This window comes from Branchiostoma floridae, chromosome 13 (genome assembly GCF_000003815.2).
Source record: "Branchiostoma floridae strain S238N-H82 chromosome 13, Bfl_VNyyK, whole genome shotgun sequence".
Lineage (NCBI taxonomy): Eukaryota > Metazoa > Chordata > Leptocardii > Amphioxiformes > Branchiostomatidae > Branchiostoma > Branchiostoma floridae.
The window spans coordinates 5,267,735-5,292,460 of NC_049991.1; the positions used below are offsets into that span (position 1 = coordinate 5,267,735).

Genomic DNA, 24,726 nt, shown 5'->3' on the forward strand with positions numbered 1-24,726 from the left:
GGCTGCCATGATCACATGCGGTGACAGTAAAACTAGCACCCTATATGATAGCAGATTCCGATGTTTAAAATTGTGCCGTAAACACGTGAAAAAGATCGTATTTTGGGTTGATAATGGACACAGGATGCCATTTGTATTTTTCAGAGTGTTGATTGTCAAATATAATCGTAAGATTTCCTCATTTTAGTGGTTTCTATCACTGGGTGTGTCAATAGCCTAAACAGGCTATCGCCACACTGAGTGTGCCAATAGCCTAAACAGGCTATCGACACACTCAGTGTGTCAATAGCCTGTTAGGCTATTGACACACTGGGTGTGTCAATAGCCTCGCTCTTAATGTAATCCTCTTAATCTAAAAATGGTTCCAGATATGTTCAGAACAGTGTTTTTCCACTAAATTGTATTCAGCATGTCAGAAATGGAAAACTTTATAATTTTGGGGGGTGGGCTGTATTTTTTTTTTTTTTTGGCTGCCAGCCTGCATATGTATAAATCTGGCTGAGCTGGTTATAGAATGCACATAAAGCATAATATTAATTGCTTTTATAACAATGGCTGTTGCTGGTCGACTAACGCTTGCTATTTCCATTCTATGCCCAAGTTGTCTATTAAACAGACAGGCTCGGAATTCTTCACCACTGGATCCTGAGGCCTCTGCACACGGGACCGAGAGCCATGCTCGCCGCCGTGGGAGTGTGTGTCGTTTTCGCGGGATTCTCCGCCGTCCTGTCGCAGCCTTTCAACGGGGTGCACTTGGAGCCAGACCAGAGCACAAGGTTGGATACTGATTAATTTACAAGGCTGGCTGCCATTGGTTCAGAGAGGGAGTGGTCACTGACCTAATCAGCATATTGTCAATCATTTTGGGCAATGGAAAAGCTTACTGCCAGACCAGAGCACAAGGCTAGACACTGATTGATTCACCGGGTTTGATGAAAAGGCCGGGCTGTGTCCCTGGCCTATCTAGCTGGCCTGGCTATCACGTCAGGTTACCGAGATCCCCCCCCATTCATACTCCCACAAATGGCAAGCCTTTCACAATCATGTCACTGCGTCCCCTAGCGGAATGCAGGAAAATTACAGCCATAACGCTGTTGTGGTATAAAGGGATGTACTTAGCGTATTGTCAAGGTGCTAAGGCTATATATCCTCCAAAGCAGACATTAGGAACCCTCTAACTAGGAAAAAAGGGAGGATACACGCAGGAGATATCTCCTCTTATGCTGGGTATTTTTTCTTCAGTGTTTCCCTTGAGTTTCAACTGTTGAACTGAGCTTTGGAAGGGCGTTTGAGTGATTACAATAAGGCAGATTTTGAGGAATGTTGTTTGTCTTTCATTTTTTTTTACTTTCCAGAGTTCCTGATGGCTGGAGGCGGATTGAGCGGGTTGGAGAGAGTGAAAGTGTTTTGCTGACCTTTGCCCTGAAGCAGCAAAACCTGGACAAACTGGAGAAGCTGTTCTGGAGGGGGTCAGACCCAGAGGATGAGAGATATGGTCTGTCTGTAGTCTCAAAGTGTCTTAAAGTTTCTATGTCTTAGATCCCTGTCAAAGTACTAGTGGCCTTTATATTGGCACCAAATCTGTGGTGTCATGTTGACATAATGGCTGAATGTTTGGCCCAGAACAAAGGGTCTTGAGTTCAAATCCCCTGACATGCCACTAATGCTGGGCCCTTATGGGAAAGCCACACTTAACACAAATTTTCTCACTTCACTCAGTTGACAATGATTACCTGAGGCTTTAGTAGGATAGGACATTAGATATATGGAGACCCAGTGTTTGAGGAGAGTCCGATCAGCCCTTGATAGTAAGATATTGTGTAACACAGGCTTTGTAATGCAGCATTTAGTACAACTCTTTCTTTAATGCAGCACTCTTACAGTACCCAGTGGAATCATTAAAGATTTGACAATGTCTTTCTTATAATCATAAGAATGACAGAGATAATTGGACCACTCCTCCTTTAATGTACTTTTCTGTGCAGGGCACTCCAGGATATTTAACAATCAGATTAAATTTAAAGGGTTTTCATTTTGCCCTGCAGCAGCGCCGCGGTTGCCCTGATCTGAAGGTCTAGTTCACTATGTTTAACCGAGTAGTGCGACTGCAGCCTAGGTTAGGTTGGTCTTTTACCCTGACCTTAGATGACCTTAATCTCCAAGCAGATCTTGTATGGTATGAGATAGTACAATGTATCATTAAAGTTGGGGAAGGAGTGCAGAGGCAATTTACTCCTCTGCCGACTAAACTCCTTCCCCTGCTTATGATTCTTATGTCATGCAAGATCTGCTTGGAGATTAAGATGACCTATGGTTTGACTTCATCTTCTGTTTGCTTGACGTTGACATCTCTTGTTACCAGGCAAGTACCTGAGTCTAGAAGACATCACTTCCCTGGTGGAGCCATCCAAGGAGACTGTGGAGATGGTGGGGAGGTGGCTGAGGGGGTCAGGGGTCACGGACTGTACCACTGTCCTCACCAGGGACTTTGTGGAGTGTTCTATGCCAGCAAGGTAAAAAAAAAGGTGCACTGGTGCAGGTAACATTAAAAATTACCTGCACCAGACAAATTTTACCTGCACCACTCTGAATTTGAAAGAGTATGCCTTAGATCGTACTAAAATTGTTGAAGAATTGCTATTCTTCTTTTGTACTTTATAGGTGGTAACAGCCAATGAAGCTAATAACAATCCACATATACCTACATGTACATAATATGACATTTATGTATAAAACCCAGTACATGGACCAGTGTAGGTTAGATGCAGGTAGACAGCAGAAATTCCTGCACAGCTCCAATTTTACCTGCACTAACCTGCATATGTAGGTGGTATTTCGAGCCCTGGTAATGGGAAACAAAGACAACAATGTACACATTTATGAAGGTTAGACAGTCAAGTACATAATATTTGAACTTCTTTTTGAAGGCAATTCCATCTATACAACTAGATGAAAATTGGATATTTGCTTCCAGACGTTTCAAGTGATATCCATCACTGGAATAAGATTGTCAGAAAAGTGTTATATGATAAATATCTGATTTTTATCCAGTTGTGGAGATTGAATTGCCTTCAGCTAGCAATGCACACAGTTTTACCATGGTTATTCTTTTAAAAAAATTGTCCTATTTGCTTTTAATTTAAACATGTCTTTTCAAATTGTCTGTAGGAAAGCAGAGAGGCTGCTGGGAGGAGTGAAGTTCCACAGGTACACTGATGGGAAGCAAACAGTCATCAGGTCTGAGGTAAAATACCTCGTACCCAGACACCTCAAGGACCATCTGGACTTTGGTAAGAAAATAACTTTAGGGCCATATCTCTACCTGTTTGTGTGTGTGTGTGTGTATGTATATGACTATTTTTCTCCTCATCCCTATTCTCATTGGCAAAAATAATTTTTTCCCATCATCTTGTACAAATATCTATCATTTCATTTTATGGACATTCCTTTATAGTGATCCTTTACAACCTGTTTTTGTCTGTCAAGATGGACCAAATTGTCTTAGGTATTAGTTTCATCATATGCAAAAAATGGAAGAGGAATGTTTTAAGAAAAGAAATTAATCAAACGTGCCATTGTAGATGCGGCGAACCCTTAACAAACTAAGTCCTGGAATATTAATGGCACTGTTAGTGACTGTCAGACAGCACTGTTTTGCCTCTGATCAGGGGCTGTCAGTGACTGTATCAGCCTCTAATTATTCACAAAATATGCAAATTTTCAGTCGTAGAAACAGTCGTTAAATCATGACTGACAGTCATAGATTCTCAGTGGCTGACAGTCGTAGGACAGTCGTAAAACAGTCGTTGAATCATGACTGACAGTCGTGGATTCCCAGAGGCTGACAGTCGTAGATATGCTCTTACATAACAAAACACTTCTGCTCATGTACTAGATTTCGGAGGTAAAAATTATACAAAAACTGAACAATAGAAAGATTTTGGCTAACTAGGCTCTATCTACATAGAGTACAGAAATTTATGCAACTGCAGAATGCTTCAAAAAGTAACAGAAGCAGAAACATTTATAGACAAGAATGGGGCATCGTCAATACCTCCTCTGTCATTGATTTGACAATTTTAAAATGCTTATGTAATATGAATTTCCGAAACCACAACCAAATAAGTCTCTTAAAGAACAAGACAACAACTGACTGTACACAAATGTACATGATTGTGGTTAATTCTGTACCTATTTGTTTAAGGCACCCAGTACCCAGTCTATAGCACAGTCTGCCAAATTGCCCCCCTCCCAACAATTGTCAAAATTCAAAATGTGGCCATTTGTCACTAATATCTTACCTCAGAAACATGATGTACACTTTCCCCCACATCCACAGTACTTCCAAACAATAGTTATGGCAATTAATCTCCTTTCCAAGCTGAAAAGTCTGGGAGATGGAGGCCTGGATACAGTGTAAATATCCCTGCTATCCATTAATTTCCTCAAAAACCTAACTGTAAAATTCAAAATTTCCAGCAAGCAATTAAGGAGCTGATACCTGATTCGCTAGATGCCTAATTAATACAAGACTGTGATTGGCCATGGCTGACAGTGGTGGGACTGTCATCGACAGTCGTATTTTCAGGCCTGTCAAGACAGTCCTGATCAGTTCAGAGCGCTTTCAGGCCTGTCAAGACAGTCCCAGATCAGTGCAGAGCCCGATTTGTACTTGCCAGACGTATTTCAGGCCTGCCAGTGGAGCTCTTCTGCTGATTTACGTCTGAAATGCCACTGTCAGTGCCTGTCCAGCCACTGACAGTGGCATTCCAGGACTGATGGTTTGCTACGGGAAACCATTGCATTGAAGCACTTCAAAAAAATACTTCTTAACTTAAGAAGAAAAGAAATGACAAGTATTCATTTCAAACAACAGCAGTCATCACTGTCCCTTAGAATAGGTGCCCTTCCATTGGTTGTTGTGTTAAAAACAGCTTTGTTGATACATTTAGTTGTATAAATAATTTGAATGAAGATAGATACCTTTTTGTATGATTTACACAATGAAAAACATTGTGTTATTGTGGATTCATTCGATCAGACTTAGTATAGCTTTCAATTTAGGCTAATAATAATGTAAAAATGGCTTTAAATTGCAACCATCCTTTCCACCCCCACACCCCCTACCAGTTGGTGGAGTCCACAGGTTCCCCTCAGGGTTCAGACTTCAGGTGAAAGAGAAGATTTACCAACCAAACTTCCACCTGGGGGTGTATCCAAGCATCATCCGGGGAAGGTACAACTTATCGGAGACTGACGTGGGCTCTGATCCCAAGAATGCCCAAGCTGTAGCCCAGGTGAGTACCAATCCACTGTCTTTTATTAAAATGCAATATACATGTTGCTGCAGTTTTCCTCAATTTCTGCTAGGTGGCATCCATACCTTATGGTAGTCAATTACACATTTGTAGACCTAGGTGAGAAATGTTCTGTTAAGTTTTTTTCTGAAGGGCACAACATCTAGCCAGAAGTTGACCTCTCTATCTCACCATTTGATGCTTTTGACACATACATTCAAGTATATAGTATGTATTTGACTCAAATGATTTTCAAATTTCATATTCATTTTCACAGTTTCTTGAGCAGTTCTACCATGCCACCGATCTGGAAGAGTTCATGCGCCTGTGGGGGGGAGGCTTCCCCCACCTGACAAAGACTGACAAGGTGGTAGGTCCCGACAGCGGGGGTGCCGGGTTGGAGGCCAGCCTGGATGTGCAGTACATCATGAGCAGTGGTGCCAACATATCAACATGGTTCTGGAGTACTGCAGGTCAGTATTATCAGCTACTTCCTGCAATGTACTCCTAGCTGCAGTTCATATTCATTCTACAAGGTGACATGCATTCCTTATGGATGTGTAGTACATTATGAGCAGTGATGCCAAAATATCAACATCATGGTATTGCAGTACTGCAGGTCAGTATGTGTTATGTCTAGTACCCGTTTATAAGCCAGTACATGCAGTGTTCATGTAGTTCCAGTTCACATCCATTCAGCAAGGTGGCATGCATTCCTCATGGATGTGCACTTCACCCTGTCTGCAGACTGTATGTAACATGTAACATGTAACTGTACTGTGTACCACAGGTCGACATGAGTCCCAGGAACCGTTCCTGGTGTGGCTGACAGGCATCAGTAACATGACATCAGTACCCTGGGTCCACAGTGTGAGCTATGGGGATGATGAGGACTCCCTGTCTACAGACTACATGCAAAGGATCAACACAGAGTTCATGAAGGCTGGCACCAGGGGACTCACCATTCTGTTTGCTTCTGGTGGGTTATGGTAGTTCACCTTTATCTGTGGGGTAACCTTTATCTGTTGTTTTGTTTTATAGGGATCATATCAAGTCAAGGGATGGTGGTTTTAAAGTCAAATATTTTGAAAATATTGCAAAACTATGGTCCATTAACTTATGATAATAATGATAATGCCAGTTCTTAGTTATAGATGGGCAGAAAAATACACAGTCACTGTCATCGATAATCAAATCAGTGTACTCCATTGACTTGATATCCCTAGATATCTTGTTTTTAATAACAATGGATAAAGGTGAACCACTTGTGTTACAGGAATTTTGGAGTGTATTGGGTTTGCTGTTAACTGATGTATACATTTCCACTGCTTTCAAATTATGTTGCTGATTTCTAATCATTTTGGATACACATATTTCCTCTTTGCTAAATTTTCTGTTACTGTTATTGTAAACTAGTACATAACATTGCAAAATTACCCACTCTTATAGTCTGTAGTTTCTGAATTTGTGTCAATTTATGAAATTATGCAGATATATCTGAATCAGATACACTCAAAGCTTTAATGTAATGTTTTTCCTTAACCTCAGTAACTGCACTTGCCTGTGACGAAATGCCATTGATAAAGATTAGCACATATATTAGATGTTTACTTGTCATTTGCTAAAACCTGAAGCTTGTGTTGAATACAGGGGACAGTGGTGCAGGGTGCAGAGAAGTCTCAAAAGACACTAATGTCTTCAGGCCCAGCTTTCCTGCATCAAGGTAAGACAGAATCTTTTTCATTGGAATTATTCATTTTAGCTTAATTAGAAATATTCTATGATTAACTTTAAGTTTAAAATGACTTAAAAGGACATTAAGTTTGATATGCAGACATTGCTGTAAACTTTTAAACTTTTGCAGAACGATATCATTCACCATTTGAGTACAAATGCACATCACCAGGAATTGTGGGTAAACCCTGTCAGGATCAGGGACAGGGAAACAAAGCAAGCATCAGGGACAGGGAAACACAATCAGCACCAGGGACAAGGAAACACAGTCAGTACCAGGGACAGGGAAACACAGTCAGCACCAGGGACAGGGAAACACAGTCAGCACCAGGGACAGGGAAACATTGTCAGCACCAGGGACAGGGAAACACAGTCAGCACCAGGGACAGGGAAACACAGTCAGCACTAGGGACAGGGAAACACAGTCAGCACCAGGGACAGGGAAACACAGTCAGCACCAGGGACAGGGAAACACAGTCAGCACCAGGGACAGGGAAACACAGTCAGCACCAGGGACAGGGAAACACAGTCAGCACCAGGGACAGGGAAACACAGTCAGCACCAGGGACAGGGAAATACAGTCAGCACCAGGGACAGGGAAACACAGTCAGCACCAGGGACAGGGAAACACAGTCGGCACCAGGGACAGAGAAACACAGTCAGTACCAGGGACAGGGAAACACAGTCAGCACCAGGGACAGGGAAACACAGTCAGCACCGGAGACAGGGAAACACAGTCAGCATCAGGGACAGGAACATTCAGTCAGCTTCAGGGACAGGCAAACACAGAGATTCATTTTGTTCTATTTTGCTGAACTCCCAAAAAATCAAAGCTATTTTATCTCCAGTGCAAAAATCAAACCAAAGTAAACCCTGTCTAAAGTGTCTTGTTTTTCCAGCCCATATGTGACCACAGTTGGAGGAACCATGTTTCACTCACCATATGAGGTTGGAGACGAGGATGCAGACTACATCAGTGGGGGAGGGTTCAGTAACATCTTTGACATGCCAGACTACCAGGTAAGAGTTCTTAGCTATTTTATATTCATCCATAGTTACTTGCAGCCAGGAATAATTACATAGATTATGAATCATTTTAAACTTATGATAGGGATTTTCTTGACTGTTCAACTCATCACAGACGAGTGCAGTGGAGAGTTACCTGAACAAGAGCACCAAGTTACCGCCGAAATCATATTACAACGCGACAGGCCGAGCGTACCCGGACGTCGCTGCCCTGTCCGACAACTACTGGGTCGTCATGGACCTGATACCCACCCCCTTTATCTCTGGAACCTCTGTAAGTTTTCTTTTGGAAATTTTGTAATGTTTCTTTTGGAAATTCTGTAGGCTTTAGATTGGAAATTTTGTAAGGTTTCTTTTGGAAATTCTGTAGGTTTTCTTTTGGAACTTCTGTAGGTTTTCTTTTGGAACTTCTGTAAGTTTAATTTTCTTTTCGAGATTCTGTAAGTTTTGAATTTCCCTAATGTAAATTACTATAGAGGAACATCTTTAAACCTAATATGTAATAAATTATACAATTCGCCCAATTTCTGTCTGGCATTTACAGAATTCTCAAGACTTCTGGCTGCGCTGACATTCTCAGAATTCTGCCCATGTCCCTGTAAACGTCTAATTGATAGCTATACCTTGTGTTACATCATACTTGAAGACATCATCAATCAATGTTCACAGATTTCTAGATTCAGACTGCTCTTCTGGATTTATAGTGTAGCCTGTTGTGTCAATGTTTGGTAATGTTGTTTGTCCTAATATTTTCTCAACCATACTCAGGCTGCTACTCCAGTGTTTGCTGGGATTCTGTCCCTGATAAATGACCTGAGGTTCCAGCAAGGGAAGCCTGCTCTGGGATTCTTCAACCCTTTACTGTACAAGTCTGGATGGGAATATCTATATGATGTGAGTACTTTGTAATTTGCCTTTAGGCCACAGCAAGTAAATTTTATGGATGACATCCTCTGCAGACTGCAAAAATAGTGCAATAGGGCGAAAAAAAACAAGATGGGTAAAAAAAACAAGATGGCTACATTTCCAAAATAGGCCCCGTATTGACACTAGTGTGGTAGACTGGTATCACTAACAAAGCTGCTAACTACACTTATGGCTTCTACTTATGCCACTTTTATAACTATCCAACTAGTTTAACTTCTACAACTGCAGTCTTGGGTACCTAACAAGTGTAACTTTTACAAGTAATCCTTAGGCTACAACACAACATATTTTTGCTCATTTTGGTAATTTTTCGTCATGTTGACCATCTCCAAAAAAGAAAAGATATCTTGTTTTTTTTTCTGAAATCAGGCGAAAATTAATGAGTGCGCGGATGTCATCCATAAAATTTACTTGCTGTGGCCTTATTGGAATAACAGAAAAAAAATCATTTTAAAAAGGTCTTTGATTACCTAAGGTTGGTATACAATAATGACGTTGACGATGTTGAAGTTGTTTTTTTTTATTGACAGGTGACCGTGGGTTGTAACCTGGGTTGTCTGGACGACCTGACCAACCTCCAGGGGTTCTGCCCCACGGAAGGCTGGGACCCTGTCACTGGGTGGGGCACCCCCAACTTCACCCTGATGAAGAAACTGGTCTAAACAAACCGTTACACTTGAAATATAACAATATGTGTAATAAGACAAACGTTTTGGTCATGGTTAGTTCTGACATTTTCTTTCATGGCTCAGAAGAAAACAATTCTTGGATGGCAGTTTGTGATGTATATTACACACAGTCATATATTAGATAACTTCAACCCAAAGGCCACCATGTTTTGAATAAGATGATTAATCAAAACTAAGAGAATAGATACATCATCTGTAACATGCATATGTCAGATAGCCAGGTCACAGTTCAAGACATTAGAATACCTTACCATTCACTGTAGTGGTCTTATGGTACACAAAGAAATGGGGAGAGTTGATGTTAGATGTAAAGTGTAACAACTTTTGTTAAACATTTAGGAGTCTGTTATGGCAACCTGTACTTTCAGAAGATCTGAAAAAGAGCAAAAAGAATTCCTGTGATCAGTGTGCTGCTATATTTTGTATAATCATGTCCTTGAAAAAGAATTTAGACCCCTTTGCAACATGAACAATTATGAGTGTTAATTTTGTCAGTATCATGTATTGTAAATGTGGTATGAGCACAGTTTCTTGAAATACACCAACGTTTCAGGTGTGTTTTGACGACTGAAAAAACTATCAAATCTAACATAGCTCAAAGTAATTTTCAAAGCCATGTGTGAATTTGAGACTCAATTTGCATTATAGGTAATAGTGAAAAGAAAAGATTTTGCTTACACTTTTAACGTCAGACAGCCTTGTGTCAAACAATATCAATTACATATTAGTTGGACTTTCTATAACATGTTAAGATAAGATATACACAGTCATGTAAGTGTTAAGTCAAGTCAAGTTTCAGACAATTTTTTTCAAACCCATTCCTGTTTGTGAAATGAGTACAAGGTCGCCTGCCCAAAGAAGGCTACTTATGGGAATATCTTTTAGGATTACGGGGTTGCATAATGGCGATGCTAATGTATCTGGAAGACCGTTGACAAATTAAAGTATGCTGCTTTTTTTGACATTATTAACTTTGATTTCTAGAAGTCAAAGATGCCAATCAAGAGGTCCTTGTATCCGTATCTTTCAACACGGAAATAAAAGGACAGCGCATGTTTCTATGGAGATATCACAATGACTGAATTTTTATTTCTTAAAGCTTATCTATAATAAGTATATAATTCTGTTGCATGAATGGTGCATTTGGTAAGTCTTATGTATGTCAGGCTAGAGGGGAGGAGGTACTTTTCTGGCCAGTATGCTCACTGTCAAACATTCACTATCAAATTAATAACTTGACACGGACATCCCTGTAGAAATGGGACTTGCAAAATGACCTCCACTTGGACATGTAACCATTGGCATATAAATATATTTATGTCATACCTGTGACTCGGAAACGTTCGATACGGGTATTCCGGACCATGTGATAACTTTCCGTATCACACAGGCTCGAAGTTGTATCATACGGGCTCCATTCGAATAAATCGAACCATTTCGAACGGGCACGGTTGACAATTTGAATACCTGATTCAGACGTTGGAACATTGCTGTTGTAACACTTTTTGTTCGAGAACACCAAATTTGTTCAACTACTGGCGCATTTTGCATCAAAACATGGGTTTTCTCAGGTGGGTATGACATAAATGAAATACAACACGGTGTATTCCGCATCACCCTCAGTCCCAGCCCTCCCGCGGGTCGGATAACCTTCCGTCCTTCGGGCGATCTGACCCGCGGTCGGGCTGGTACCTCGGGTGATACGGAATACACCGTGTTGTATTCTATATTTATGTCATACCTGTAAGGCGAAAACGTTCGATACGGGTGTTCTGGACCAGGCCGTACGTTTCCCTATCGCACAGGTTCGAAAGGCGTATCACACAGGCTCCATTCGAATAAATCGAACTGTTTCGAGCGGGCCTGTTGGCAATTCGAATACCTGATTCGGACGTTGTAACACTTTTTGTTCCAGAACACCAAATTTGTACAACTACTGGCGCATTTTGCATCAAAACATGGGTTTTCTCAGGTGGGTATGACAAATGAAATACAACACGGTGTATTCCGCATCACCCTCGGTCCCAGCCCTCCCGCGGGTCGGATAACCCTCCGTCCTTCGGGCGATCCGACCCGCGGTCGGGCTGGTACCTCGGTGATACAGAATACACCGTGTTGTATTCTATATTTATGTCATACCTGTGACGCGAAAACGTTCGATACGGGTGTTCCGGACCGGGCCGTACGCTTCCGTATCGCACAGGTTTGAAAGGCGTATCACACAGGCTCCATTCGAATAAATCGAACTGTTTCGAGCGGGATGGTTGGCAATTCGAATACCTGATTCGGACGTTGGAACATTGCTGTCGCAATACTTTTTTGTTCGAGGGCACCAAATTTGTTCGCGCTGATACCTTGGGTGATACGGAATATACCGTGTTGTATTCTATATTTATGTATTGTAAGCTGCACGTGCACTGGTGTAGTAGAAGTGATACTAGTGTGGTAGACTGGTAGTACTTACCATTGCAACTTGGCAACTACACTCATGGCTTCCACACTGGTGCCACATTCACAACTATCCAACTGGTTTCACTTCGACTACAGCCATGGTTACCTCGCTAGTGTCACTTCTACAAGTATCTAACAACACATTTGCCCATTTTGATAATTTTTCATCATGTTGAAAATCTCAAAAGAAGAATTTTTTTCTGAAATCAGGCCAAAATTAATGATGGTGCTGATGCCGTCCATGCAATTTACTTACTGTGACCTAGATAAAACCTACTCAAATTTACAAACGTGATGTGACAGTCTTTTAGCGAACTTGCACATTTCAGTTTGTGGTTGATTTATTCATAATATCCCCAAAGCCTATTTTTTTTCTAATTGTCATCGCATTGCACATAACACATACATACAAATGTAAAACAAACAGAAGAACAAGAGTTCGTAGACCTCAGGCCTGCATGTATTGTTTTGGATAATGTTGATATGTTGTGTGCTATGAGGTTTGTTGTTAAGGTGGGTGGGTATGGTGTTGATTGTGTCTGTGTCTGAATTTACTTGAATTTACCTGAATGTACCTGAACTGCAGAGACTCCGTGGCCTGCAGTCAGGAGCTTGAAGGCTGGTAGCCCTCTGTTGCTCCTCCGACGATTTCTCAGTTACATATGTGACAAATTTGAGTCCTATCACGGAATGCAGTGGATTTATCAACTTTCCTCATTAATTATGCAAATCAGGTGTTAATTTGCATACTTAGTATATCATTATGTAAGTTTTTACTTAGGCTATCTACATACTAAAATAATGACGATCCGTCAACATGTTCATATTTTGCCATTAATTATGCAAATGAGGTTATCATCTGCATGATTGATATGTATTGATATTTCTTTCTTTCTTTCTCAGCTACAAATGTGATAAGTTTGAAAGTCCTATAAAGGAATACTGTGGATTTACAAACTTTCCTCATTACTTATGTAAATTAGCTGTCGATTTGCATAATTAGAATTCCATCATGTAAGTCTTCCCTTTGGCTATCTACATACCAAAAATCATGACAATCCGTCAACACGTTTATATTTTCTCATTAATTATGCAAATGAAGCCGTCATGTGCATAATTAATTTGCCTTGATATTTCTCTCTTTCTCCTGTATATATGTGACAAGTTTGAAAGTCCTATCATGAAATGAAGTGGATTTATAAACTTTCCTCATTAATTATGCAAATTAGCTGCTGATTTGCATAATTAGTATTCCATTATGTACATTGTTACTTGGGCTATCTACATACCAAAAATCATGACGATTCATCAACACATTCTCGAGTTATTCTCGTCCAAATTTTGAAAGGAAATCGGCGACTGCAGTTCTAAAGAAGCCGCTAGGGGGTCCAAACTTACAGCACTTACTCTCTGCCCCAATGGCTATCTACCACTAAAAAATCACAACCAAAGCATATCTTATATATAATATATATATAATATAAAAGATTGAGGTTCTGCTGCAGTACCTTAGCAAGCCGCTAGGGGACCCATTATCGAACTTGACCTTCAATTTCCCGACCCCTACCCATACCCCCCTATCCATCCAAGGCTTCTTGAGTTATGCTGTCAACGCACAGACACACAGACCCACAAGCCCAAAACATAACCTTAGCCATTTTGGCAAAGGTAACCAATACAACACCGATATATTATCTGGCAGGAGCTGAAGCATCATCTGGCAGCAGCAGCATCTGGCACAAACAGGGGATACAAAATAACCCAATACATTGAAGGTGACCTACATGTAGGCCCCTGCCAACCAGATGACGGTCACCTGTTTTCACAACCAAGCAGGTATTAGGGGGATGCCCCAACCACACGAAAACAGGATCAACCTATACAGTATCAAGTTCAAGCACTAGGAGGCCCAAAATCAAACCTGACCACCAGGACACCACCAACAATTCATGTACCAAAAAACAACACAATGGCACATTGCGTTCCGGAGATACAGCGCACGCCTCGTGTCCGCACAAAAGGTAACCTGGAATGTCAAGTTCAAGCACCAAGGGCGCCAAAATCAAAATTGAGAGTTATTCAGCGACCGCCGACACATGTGCCAAATATCATCGCGCCCGCACAAACCGTTCAGAAGATATAACTCCGGAAAACCCCCTCCCGGACACAAAATTCGACCTGCCGCGTCAAGTTCAAACGCGACAAGACCCAAAGTCAATCCTAGGCAACAGGCAACAACCTACCACCCATGCACCAAAAATCGTTGCAATCCCGCGTATCGTTCCGGACACACAGCGTCAAAAGTGCCCAAAAAACACAAAAAATGCCACCTGCAATGTCAAGTTCAAGTGCCAGGAGGCCCAAAATCACACCTGAGTGTCAGGCCACCACCCCCAACCCACGTACCAAAAATCGTCGTGTTTTGAATAGTATTTTATCATGGAGTTTGTGACAAATCCTACAATTTTTCCCCCTAAATTGCTTATGAGAGAGGCACGATATTTGGTGTAGTTGGTGCAGTACAAAAAGTAATGATGAGAAAAGCCTCCCGGAGTTGCAACACTGCGGCGCGCCATAGCGCGTCGTTTTCGTTTTTAGACGGGCAAAAAATTGTGTCATTTTTTGCCTCTTGGCCTATGTCTTTTGGCAAAGTTGACACTGAAATCAGAAAGCCACTTGCATGTAATTCCATCCCGGCAGCGTTAACTGAAATTGACGGAAATGCTGTTTTGAATACAGAGAAACGAAACAACGAGTCACACTAAGTCCATTGAATTGGGAAAAACTCTTTTGGCATGCAGAGGATATGTCGTATCTAGGGCAAACAAACGTTTCACTTTGGCGGTTTGCTACTTTGGTACGGATATCATTCATGGAATTCAAATCCAAGTTACTAAGTAGTTGTAATTGTCTGATAAGTGCTAAAATAAGCTTGCCATGCCGACAAAGAGTTTCACCGATTGATTTTTACAACTCAAAGAGATTGTCTTCTAATAAAAAGTAAATACGATGGCCAATCACATCGTGGGTCTTTGCATGCGAACCAATCATACGCGGCATGTTCATTCTAATTCACACCCAAGTATTGAATGCTATATAAATTCGCTCCATGCGGTGTCCACAGACTACTTTCTTTTTCGGTATACCGGAACTGAGACGACTTCGGCCCAACATGGCTCGCATGAAGCACACCGCCCGCAAGTCCGACGTGTACGTCGTAAACAAGACCGTCAACGGCGGCGTCAAGGCGTCAGGACGCCGCTACAGGCCCGGACCGGTGGCCCTGAGAGAGATCCGCCGCTACCAGAGGTCTACGGAGCTGCTCATCCGCACCAGCTTGGTGAGGGACATCCAGCTTGCTCAGCGCATCCGAGGGAAGCGGGTATAACAGAACGGACGCCAACAACACAGACGGACAACATTTCCATGGCTTCAACAGTGTATACGGCATTGACGGAGCATGAACTAAACCGACCAAAGTTTTGATAAAACCGGTACCTTCGAATTCTTGAAGTTGAACAGACTCATCATCATCGCATGGCACCCCCAACCTACTCAGGACATATAGTACATTTGTACGTACACCCCGTAGAGCTGTATCTTCTTAGGCTCTACCAGACTCCATCTATAGGTCGCTCGGAAAACCATAGAGATGGAACAAATATACCATGTACAGGTATGCTGGCCAGAGAAGTACAGCCGGCTAGAGAACAGCTAATGCGACCAACGTTTAACAATGTACGGAGTGAGGAAATGATTGTTCTGGCCGACTGACTCCCCTGGTGACTCTATTTGTCCAATTTCTACAATCAGTCTTATCAGAATCTACCAAGGAGGTTAAGTCTTCTCACATCACGGTCTTTAAGATAACACGAACATCTAACTGAAGCTTTAATAGCAAATGACCCAAAATAACTTTTTAATAGACCTGAGTCAGCACAAAGCGTTACTTTCTACTACATTGTCCATTGTCTTATCATGTCATTTTGATGGGTCGGACCGATTGGGGGGGGGGGGGTGGCTGGGAACCAACGTTGAGACCTTTTTATCATAGCAAATTTGCCTGTGCTTGCCGAAACTTGATTGCAAGAGACAACCTCATTAGAAATGCATTGTATTTAACAACTTTTGCGCTAATGTTTACTGGTATATACTAATAGTGTAACCATAACTACAGATGATGAATATTGAGTTGTCTGCTGTGTTAGTCTCCAGAAAAACAAGTACACATACTTCAACATCAGAAAACAAGAAAGCATTTTTGCAGGAAAACAAGCCTATAACATACAACCTTATCATTAGTAAGTATTGTCTAAAAGTACCAGTAAGTCCAACCACAAAGCAATCAAAGTATAAGAAGTAGACATACAAGTGGTTTATTACTTCTAAATATTGTGGGGAAAAATTATGTTAATACGAGTAAAATACAAAAATAAAGTTTGTTTTACATGAGGTAAATACATATACTGTCTGTTGCTTTTGTGTAAGTTTTTGATTACTAGTAGATTAACAATAAACATCACAGAAGTCTTTAAACAGATGCTAGTCACTGAAGGTCAGGTAACTAACATAAATCAAACATACTAACATTACCTTTGTGACATAAGCTACTTAACCCTATTCAGACCGGGGGGGGGGGGGCTTTTGAGGCCCGCGCCATTTTCGATGTCCTATAACGCCAGAACGGCTTACGCTAGAGCCACCAAATTTGTTGAGTTTTCCTAAAATATTGTTGGCAACAATTTTACGAAGTTTGACAAATTTTCCATTTTTTCGTGTTGCCATGGCAACCGTTTGTTGACAGGCTGTTTTGCCAAAAATCACTATTTTTGGTTCTAACAATGTATTTTTCACATTTATTTGCTATTTTACTGCTATTTTGTTACATAAATAAAATCTTATATTATCTAGCATATCTTTCATAATTATATATGCATAAATTATGCTAATTTGATGACGTCATCAGCCCAAAATCCAAGATGGCGGACCGTATGGCCAGATCAAGAATAACAAGCTAATTATCCCTTAAAATTTGTAACTACCTGGTATTTTTTAATCAAAAACCATCTAAATAAATGAATAGAGTCTATTTCCATTGCTCTTTGTGATTATTTGTTGCAAAAAAAGTATTTTTAAAAATTCAAGGTGGTGGATATAATATGGCGGAGCCCAACTGGTATTTTAGATGTGCATGACGTCATTTTATGACGTCATTTCGACGTCATTGATGTTGCTATTGGCAACGCAAGTTGTAATAAACATTATTATTCTGTTATCTGCACTTGTTGTTACATTTCTATAGAATAACTTGAAGTTTTCTGAGAATACCCTTTTTTCATGGGTCCGGCCAATATAATCAAATTGATGACATCATAATTACGTCATCTTACGTCAACGTAACGTCAAACGTCCAATGCTTGTCAGATATTATGTCTATATCATGTACTGAAAATTCAGTAGCCCTACGGCATGTCGTTTTAGAGTTATAAGACTTCAAAGTGGAGGGCCTCAAAAGCCCCCCCCCCGGTCCAGGGATGACCAAAAAAGCCCGGTCTGAATAGGGTTAAAGCATTTTGCTTAGAGGTTTTGGGAAGTAACAGTGAAACAACATGGCTTATATATACATTGTAATATTACAGTGGTGGTAAAGATATACGAAAGCTGAGAGATTTTAAGTATTCTAAGCCTGCAGGCCGATTTGAGCTTTCATGAATAAAAAAAAAAAAAGGTCCAAACAAACATATACTAATATGGCTTAAACAGTACAATCTAAGACACTAATCATAAAGTTGTTTTTTTATAAACTACCATGGCTTAAACATTGTGCTGTTAAAATATGAAGCATTCACTCCAAGTACATTTCAGAAAACTTCTACCTATTCTTTTAAAAGTCGACACCAATACCGAAACAACTACATGTACTCGATAACTTTGTGTGGCATGGAAAAAGCTCTCTTAATCTTGGAAAACTGCAATTATATGACTTCTACAAATAATACCTTAGATGAAGTGTTAAAAATGTTTTGTTCTTAAACCCCATTGCTAGTTTCTGAAGCCTTCAAATCTTTAAGAAACTTCTCAGACTCCTCCCTTCTTTTCTTCAACAGTCCCGGCTCGTACGTATCCCACAGCCTCTGGAACTCTCCAATGTACGGCCGTACGATCCGACGGCTATTGGTGACCAGGAGGTTTTCCGAGTTGCCCGTGATGGCCTGGCGTGTCCAGTTGAATGACCCATTGATGAGGAGTGAGTTGTCCACTATGGCAAACTTGTGGTGCATAAAGTATGGAGTGTTGTCATGGCGGACTTGGATGCCTGGGACATGGTACAAACATAAGTGAGACAGACATCGTGTGGGACTCAAGCCTCCTAAGCAAAACTAACAGACACAAGAACTCATTCATCCCAAGAACTATATTGATATCCATGTTAATGTAAAGCTCTTTGAACATTCTTTTTAATTTAATTGTTGATGTCAACTTTTAAAGTTTTTGTTGTTTGTATTTTAAATCCTTGCCATGCAGTACAAGGCAGAAATTATGTAAAAATTTGCAGTTCACTCCTGTTAGGGACTGCCATGTTGATTGCACAATATTGTATAAAGTTCAACAGCTTGGCCTACACTTTTGTATACTCATTATACTATCATATGGTGGCTACATACTAGTATGTATATATGGCCTAGGAAGAAAACATGTTGTGTTTCCAGTTACAGTCCTAAAAGAATCAGGGTCTGACTTTTGTTTTTCTTTCCGTTTTTTTAAAGATTTTGCTGGAAGTGACCCAACAAATACTCTCTCTAAATGTTGTAAAACTGAATGCATATGGACATCGGTATTTTCAACATCATAATTTTCATTAATACAATCACAATTTTCTATTTCAACAGAAATGAGAACATGTAGGAAAATGATTCAATCTACAAATAAGCCTAGGGTTGGCAAGTGTTTGCTAGGGTCGGACGGGTAACTGAACACATTTGTTTTTCATAGGCCTAAGGCCATACTGATTTGATTATACATCCTGAAACTAAATTTGCAAGGAAAAAAAATGAGTTCCACTTTACGAATTAGTTAATTTTTTAACACCTCAATCATGGAAGCATGACTTTTTCTTTTCAGAGCTAATATGAAAGCTGAGTGGGTATGTATGTATGTCTACAACTACTTAACTAGTACCAGTTTCTAAGTCTTTATATACTGACCTTCGCTCCTGAAGTACCATACTTGACTGCCTGTTTGTTCCATCTGCTCCTTGTCTGTGAGGACCCTAACTATCACTCCCTTGTGATGCAGGTCCACCACAGTTCTGGCCAAGTCAAGACACGATATCGTGTACACACACAAGTCTAATGTCTTCTTGGCACTGTTAAAAACAAGTATCGTGGTGTTAGGAAAGAACAGAAGTTTAATAAACAGAATGTATTATCAAGTATAATTTTCTAAATATTGAGCAAAATTTTTTCTTTGAGTTTCTGGGAGTTATGAATTTTAAAAAAGTCAGGGGGGATGCCACTGGACCTCTCTGGAGAGGTAACTGCTGAGATAAAACTACTCAACAAACATTTCAAGCTTTACAGTAAATTTGCTAAATGCAGTACTTTCCAAGCAGAGGTTTGGCTCCGGCTGTTTTTTTTTGTCTTTTTTAAGCACTTTTATCAGGCTTTCCATTTTTGTTGATGTCTCGCAACCAAACACAGAGACATAAAGAAATGTACAAAAAAGAAACTAAAAAACGCTTAAAAAGAGCTCTGCTTAGAGAGTAGCCTTGCAGCGACTTGCAGAGTCTTTTTTCAACACTTCAAACTAGACAACAAGAGTAAAGGCACAGACCTGCATAAGTACTGTTTTAGCTGACTGAGAGAAGTGGTGTCATGTGTAAACTTGCATCTGCGCATCTTACAGCCACCTGGCTGCGACTGTCTGGGACAGGACACCTGCGCATCTGGGAAAAACAGCACCTGTGATTGTGTGAAGAAACCCGTGGGAAGGGTCAATGTTATTCGCAGTACAGCAGTGCTTTAGATTTTGCAATGAGCAGGCATTTAAGGAAATTTTGCAAGTTTTCATTGAGATACAGTCAAACCTGTCTATAGCGGCCACTCAAGGGACTGGTCAAAATTGGCCACTATAGAGAGGTGGCCACTATAGAGAATATGCTAATTAATTGACCACAAGGAATAAGTTACACATGGTTTTAGTACCCACTGATCTTTATTCACATAATACAGTACTGTACGTGTACTACAATGATTTTTACACTATATATATTAAGAAAACAAAAGTTTTAAATGTTCTACAGTTGATATTGTCTGAAGAGACCGGTATCGTCATATTTCTTTGATCTTTCGTCTTGTATCCTTTGATACTTCGCCGTCCGTGTTTTCCCGCTCGCGTTCACACGTCAGATTCGCCCATTATGCTAATGTGGTACTCACAAGAGAAGTCTCGTCATTTTAGACTTATCTCTTCATAAATGTAAGAATAAAATCCACCATAGTCTGAAGTTCATATCATTTTGTCTTTGTAACAATTTATTTAGAAAGTTTTTGTGATGTAAATTAACCTAAGCGATAGTGTATTAGAACGTAACTTTAACACAATTTACGTCCGTAATAGTGGTGTCGTCTATTGATCTTATCATGACCTCGTTTGTCAGCGGGTATGGGTAGCGCCAGTTTACGAAGTTTTGTTTTGAAAATAAGTCAAAGGTTTTAAATCCGGCGTAGGGTCACGATACGGCCGCTGTATATGGCCGAACGCGTGCCGAAACATAGATCAGCGGTCCGCGTGGCCGTAATCGGCAGTGTTTTTGTACCTGCGGGACCGGAAATCGTGTGGCCGTGGCCGCGTTAGACAGGTGGCCGCTAAGCCTATTTCTTAATCATTACGAATTCAAGGGACCGAGAAAAAGTGGCCACTATGGGCAGGTGGCCGCTATGCAAAGGTGGCCGCTATATACAGGTTTGACTGTACATGGATTTTTATATACACTGTACCTTTGCATTCTGCAAACAACACTGCACAGTGTTTTGAAGGAAGGAAACAAGAAAGGAGGGAAGGAAGATAAAAAGAATGACTGAAGGAAAGACAGAAAGGAGACAGAAAAAGGAAAGATGGAAAAGAACGAAATAAAAACGGAATGGCAGACAGAAAGCAGGATAAAGAAAGATGGAAGAAAAATTAAAGGTCAAAAAGTGACAGGAAAAATAGAACATAGAAAGAAAGGGAAGAAAAATCACAAGGAAAGAAAGAAGGAAGGAAGGGAGTAAGAAAAAGAAAGAAAGAAAAGTCGGAAAGAAAACTAAGAAAAGGACAGAAAGAAAGGAAGGAGGGGTTTAAATCTATGGAATTTTGCAGACGACAACTGTGACCTGCCTTGTGTATCACGTGTCCCTTCTGCGCCTTCTCTCCAGAAGTCACTCTCTTCCGCCGCCGGAAAACAAATAGATACAACAAGTCTACTGCGAAACTAGCAGCTAAGGCAATGCCGAACAACTTCATGTACCCCATGGTAACAAAATTGTGGGTACAAAGGCACCGAGACCTTCTAAAAAGAACGTATTGCAATAAAAAATGTACAAGTTTCACAGGTCCTACTGACTTGCCGCCATTTCCTTTAAATTTCACCAATCAGGGTACGTCAAAATGTATGAATTTAGGGGGTATTTCTAATGGCAAACAATAATATTTTGCAGATTAAATTTCTAATCATTCTTTAAAACTATTTGTAGCTATTAGAAAACTGTTATCTGTATGTTAATATTATCCTTTAATATTATGATAGTTGATGTAGTCTCTTACAATAATTTTGCTTATATTAATCATCCCTACAAAAAGTAAAATCGACCATTATTGTGACCTTTGACCACAAGGGAATTGTGGGAAGTCGATTTTTGTCGTCCATCTTTGTAAGAAGCGAAATGGCGTACATCTTTCGACTTGGCTCCAGACAGGTGAGGTTTTTACCTCAGAATTTCAATATTTATCCTTGATATGTAGTTACGAGTACACTTTTGTAAGTTTTCTATCTGTTGTCTTGGTATTGGTTTCTAGATTTTGTCCACAGCGGTAGAAAATAGCCCGTAATTTCGGCGATGGCTTATGACCTTGGTTCACTGATGTGAGGACACTTTCACACGAAAAGTTTGGACTTTATGCTTTAATATCAAATATCATTAACTATAGCCTCTCACAATATGTCTGTGTCAATCAGATCGAAAACGGGGCTAAGTGTCTTTTTGCAGATTTAAGTGTTCTAACGGAAATATTTGACTACAAACTTGAGTGTCCGATTTATGATTACGAATTTGCGTTCAAAAAAAGAGTATTAGCGCACCACGTTGAAAAACGTTAGAATATTTTTTTAGAAAATAAAAGTAAAATAGTTAGGGATAATATCAGCTTAATTTTTCGTGCTGCTGTTATTATTACACTAAAGGTTCCTGTCAATAGTTTCTTACCCTACTAGTAAGGAGCCATAATTATTTTGACAACATATTTTACATTTTATGGTCATAACTGTTTATTCATAACTTACTATACCTAAAATATTTTTTTTATTCTTCTCACTGCAATCCTAGTGAAAGTAATTTGTTATTCCAGATGAATTTGAATTTTATTCAAGCCCCCAGCTTCACATGATTTATTTATTGTTGCAACATACCTGAGTTGCAACATAATACATGTACCTAGAAAAATTGCGAAATCATGAATCATCATGAGGTCATATTCAACGTCCTTTAAGCATATGAATATGGTTTATCTTAAGTAAACATAATCCATATCAGCATTGTTTACTCAAGATTTTATTCATATCCCAGTGATGTTGACTCCATATGGAAGAAGCCTGTTTGAGTAATGACCAAATATAGTCGTATCATTATCAAACTTTCAAAGGTTACGGGAAAGAGTGATATTACTTTTGAAAGTTTGAAAGAAGTGATGCACCGTTTTCTGTTAGAAATTACTATTACCTTTTTACCTACAGCCGATAACAAAGCTATTTAATGATTTTGCACCAAATTTGTATTGGTTATGAATTACATGATAATAAAAAAATTATGATATACGTTGATGGATAAGATGCAATTTAATCTGTGTTATATTTTATCTGACCCTAAATTCCCTCATGGCCTCCATGCAAAACAACCTGCAGGCTGATTTGAGCTTGTCATGAAGAAATAAAGGTTCAAACATATACTAGGGGTCCACCTCCCAATACCACACCATAGACACAGTGGATAACATTACCCCTGCCCCAATGGTCTGACTCTCAGAAAGGAAAGCAAAGACCTTTACCTAGGCTTTAACCTTTAATTTTATGGTATTAGGCAGCAAAGAGAAGGTTCAAAGTTTTGTTGTTGTTTGTTTTTTTATAAAAAAATATTAGAAATGTTTATTGGAATGAAGAAAGTACCTGTGAAATGTAAGTAAAATAATATATTCTAATTATGCATTGTTTGTATCTAGGGTAGGAATGTCAATGATTAACCGTGATTGTTTTTGTCTCCACTACAGGCCAAACGCCTGGCAGAACATGCCAACTATGCGCGGTTCTTCCACTCCAGCAGTGCCCTGGCACAAAAGGTAAGATATAGGGCTTTTGTTAAACTTTAAGAGGGAAACAACTTGTCAGGGATACCGTGCTGCCATGCCCTGACCATGCACCCAACTCTGTGGAGTAGATTCTCTGGCAAGCATAACATTCTGATTGAACAGGGAATGTACTAGGTCACATGTGGCCACATAATTCAACTGTGACCTGTCTGATTCTGAGTCAGTGACAGTAGTTTTGCCCATCAGGAATCCTTAGAATGCCCCATTTTAACTTGAAATTAACTAAAATTCCACTTTTCACTGAGTGATATGTTTTAACTACATCATATCATGACATCACAGAAGCGTTGGATTGCTCAATGAGTCAATCCTTGACAAAGACTGGAGTTGGTTGGTCAACAATTTGTGTTAGAAACTACACAACTTTACCTACGAACATGTCTTAATGAGATACCTTGGTGCTTCTCTTTCCAGGCGGCTATGAGCCGCTTTGAGCCAGACAGATTCATCGAATATGAAACGCTGGACAAGAAAATCAACATCGTCAGAAAGAGGTATGTTTCAGTTTATTCTATTTCAAATGAGATATCATTCAGCTTCATCGCAAAGGAATTAAATAGCCATGAATTTTTACAGAGAAACTATTATTAAATTAGCTTTTTGCTTTTCACAATATACAAGTAGATATTCCTAAGAAATGGTTGTTTCAGTTTTGTGGTAACTAATTCATTGTTGCATACAGAGATACATGTAGTACTAACCCTCTAAGCTTTTCTGTTTGCCTCTTTTTAAATCCTATTTACCTTGCAGACTTGATGCCCCCATGACCCTGGCTGAGAAGATTGTGTATGGACATCTTGACGATCCAGTCAAGCAGGTCTGTACTCTCACCTCTCAAATAGAGGTACCCCCTGGAATAAAAGTACCCCCCGGACAAATTTTCAAAATCTAATAAAAGTACCCCCTGGAATAAAAGTACCCCCCGGAAAAATACCAAATTGACATGTAAACTGTGCCCATGCTACTTCAGTCCAAGAGAAGAT

At 40.0% G+C, this 24,726-nt stretch overlaps 3 protein-coding genes across 4 annotated transcripts in view; 2 read left to right on the forward strand and 1 right to left on the reverse strand.

Moving 5' to 3' along the window:
• The window catches only part of LOC118428919 (tripeptidyl-peptidase 1-like), a 12,018-nt gene extending 1,270 nt beyond the window's left edge, over positions 1–10,748 (forward strand). The window contains exons 2-13 of one of the 2 annotated variants that reach the window (XM_035839212.1): positions 602–776; positions 1,356–1,495; positions 2,363–2,513; positions 3,169–3,290; positions 5,131–5,297; positions 5,575–5,770; positions 6,088–6,276; positions 6,948–7,020; positions 7,931–8,051; positions 8,173–8,331; positions 8,826–8,951; positions 9,515–10,748. In XM_035839212.1, the coding sequence (XP_035695105.1) occupies positions 676–776; positions 1,356–1,495; positions 2,363–2,513; positions 3,169–3,290; positions 5,131–5,297; positions 5,575–5,770; positions 6,088–6,276; positions 6,948–7,020; positions 7,931–8,051; positions 8,173–8,331; positions 8,826–8,951; positions 9,515–9,646 (1,677 nt within the window). In that variant the 5' untranslated portion in view covers positions 602–675 and the 3' untranslated portion in view covers positions 9,647–10,748. The remainder of the gene's footprint in view (positions 1–601; positions 777–1,355; positions 1,496–2,362; positions 2,514–3,168; positions 3,291–5,130; positions 5,298–5,574; positions 5,771–6,087; positions 6,277–6,947; positions 7,021–7,930; positions 8,052–8,172; positions 8,332–8,825; positions 8,952–9,514) is intronic. The other variant, XM_035839211.1, reaches the window with a different exon arrangement.
• Positions 10,749–17,692: 6,944 nt separating this feature from the next.
• LOC118429624 (mitochondrial cardiolipin hydrolase-like) lies at positions 17,693–21,774 on the reverse strand. Its single transcript, XM_035840171.1, has 4 exons — positions 21,503–21,774; positions 19,958–20,085; positions 19,330–19,490; positions 17,693–18,440 (listed from the first exon to the last, which is right to left on the reverse strand). The coding sequence occupies exons 1-4, from the start codon at positions 21,635–21,637 to the stop codon at positions 18,154–18,156; spliced, it is 711 nt and encodes a 236-aa protein (XP_035696064.1). The 5' UTR covers positions 21,638–21,774; the 3' UTR covers positions 17,693–18,153.
• Positions 21,775–21,951: 177 nt separating this feature from the next.
• Positions 21,952–24,726, forward strand: part of LOC118429131 (aconitate hydratase, mitochondrial-like) — a gene marked incomplete in the record, with an annotated part of 14,217 nt that continues 11,442 nt past the window's right edge. The window contains 4 exon segments of the mRNA XM_035839536.1: positions 21,952–22,080; positions 23,645–23,713; positions 24,158–24,237; positions 24,494–24,560. Of these exon segments, the coding sequence (XP_035695429.1) occupies positions 22,048–22,080; positions 23,645–23,713; positions 24,158–24,237; positions 24,494–24,560 (249 nt within the window).

Bases quoted from the DNA above. Each gene is read 5' to 3' on its own strand.
- LOC118429624 (XM_035840171.1), bottom strand. From the start codon at position 21,637: ATGGGGTACATGAAGTTGTTCGGCATTGCCTTAGCTGCTAGTTTCGCA. The intron at 20,086-21,502 runs GCAGGTCACAGT...ACACAATCACAG, and splicing joins AGGGACACGTGATACACAAG to GTGCTGTTTTTCCCAGATGC. The intron at 18,441-19,329 runs GTCAGTATATAA...ACCATGTCCCAG, and splicing joins ATGGTACTTCAGGAGCGAAG to GCATCCAAGTCCGCCATGAC.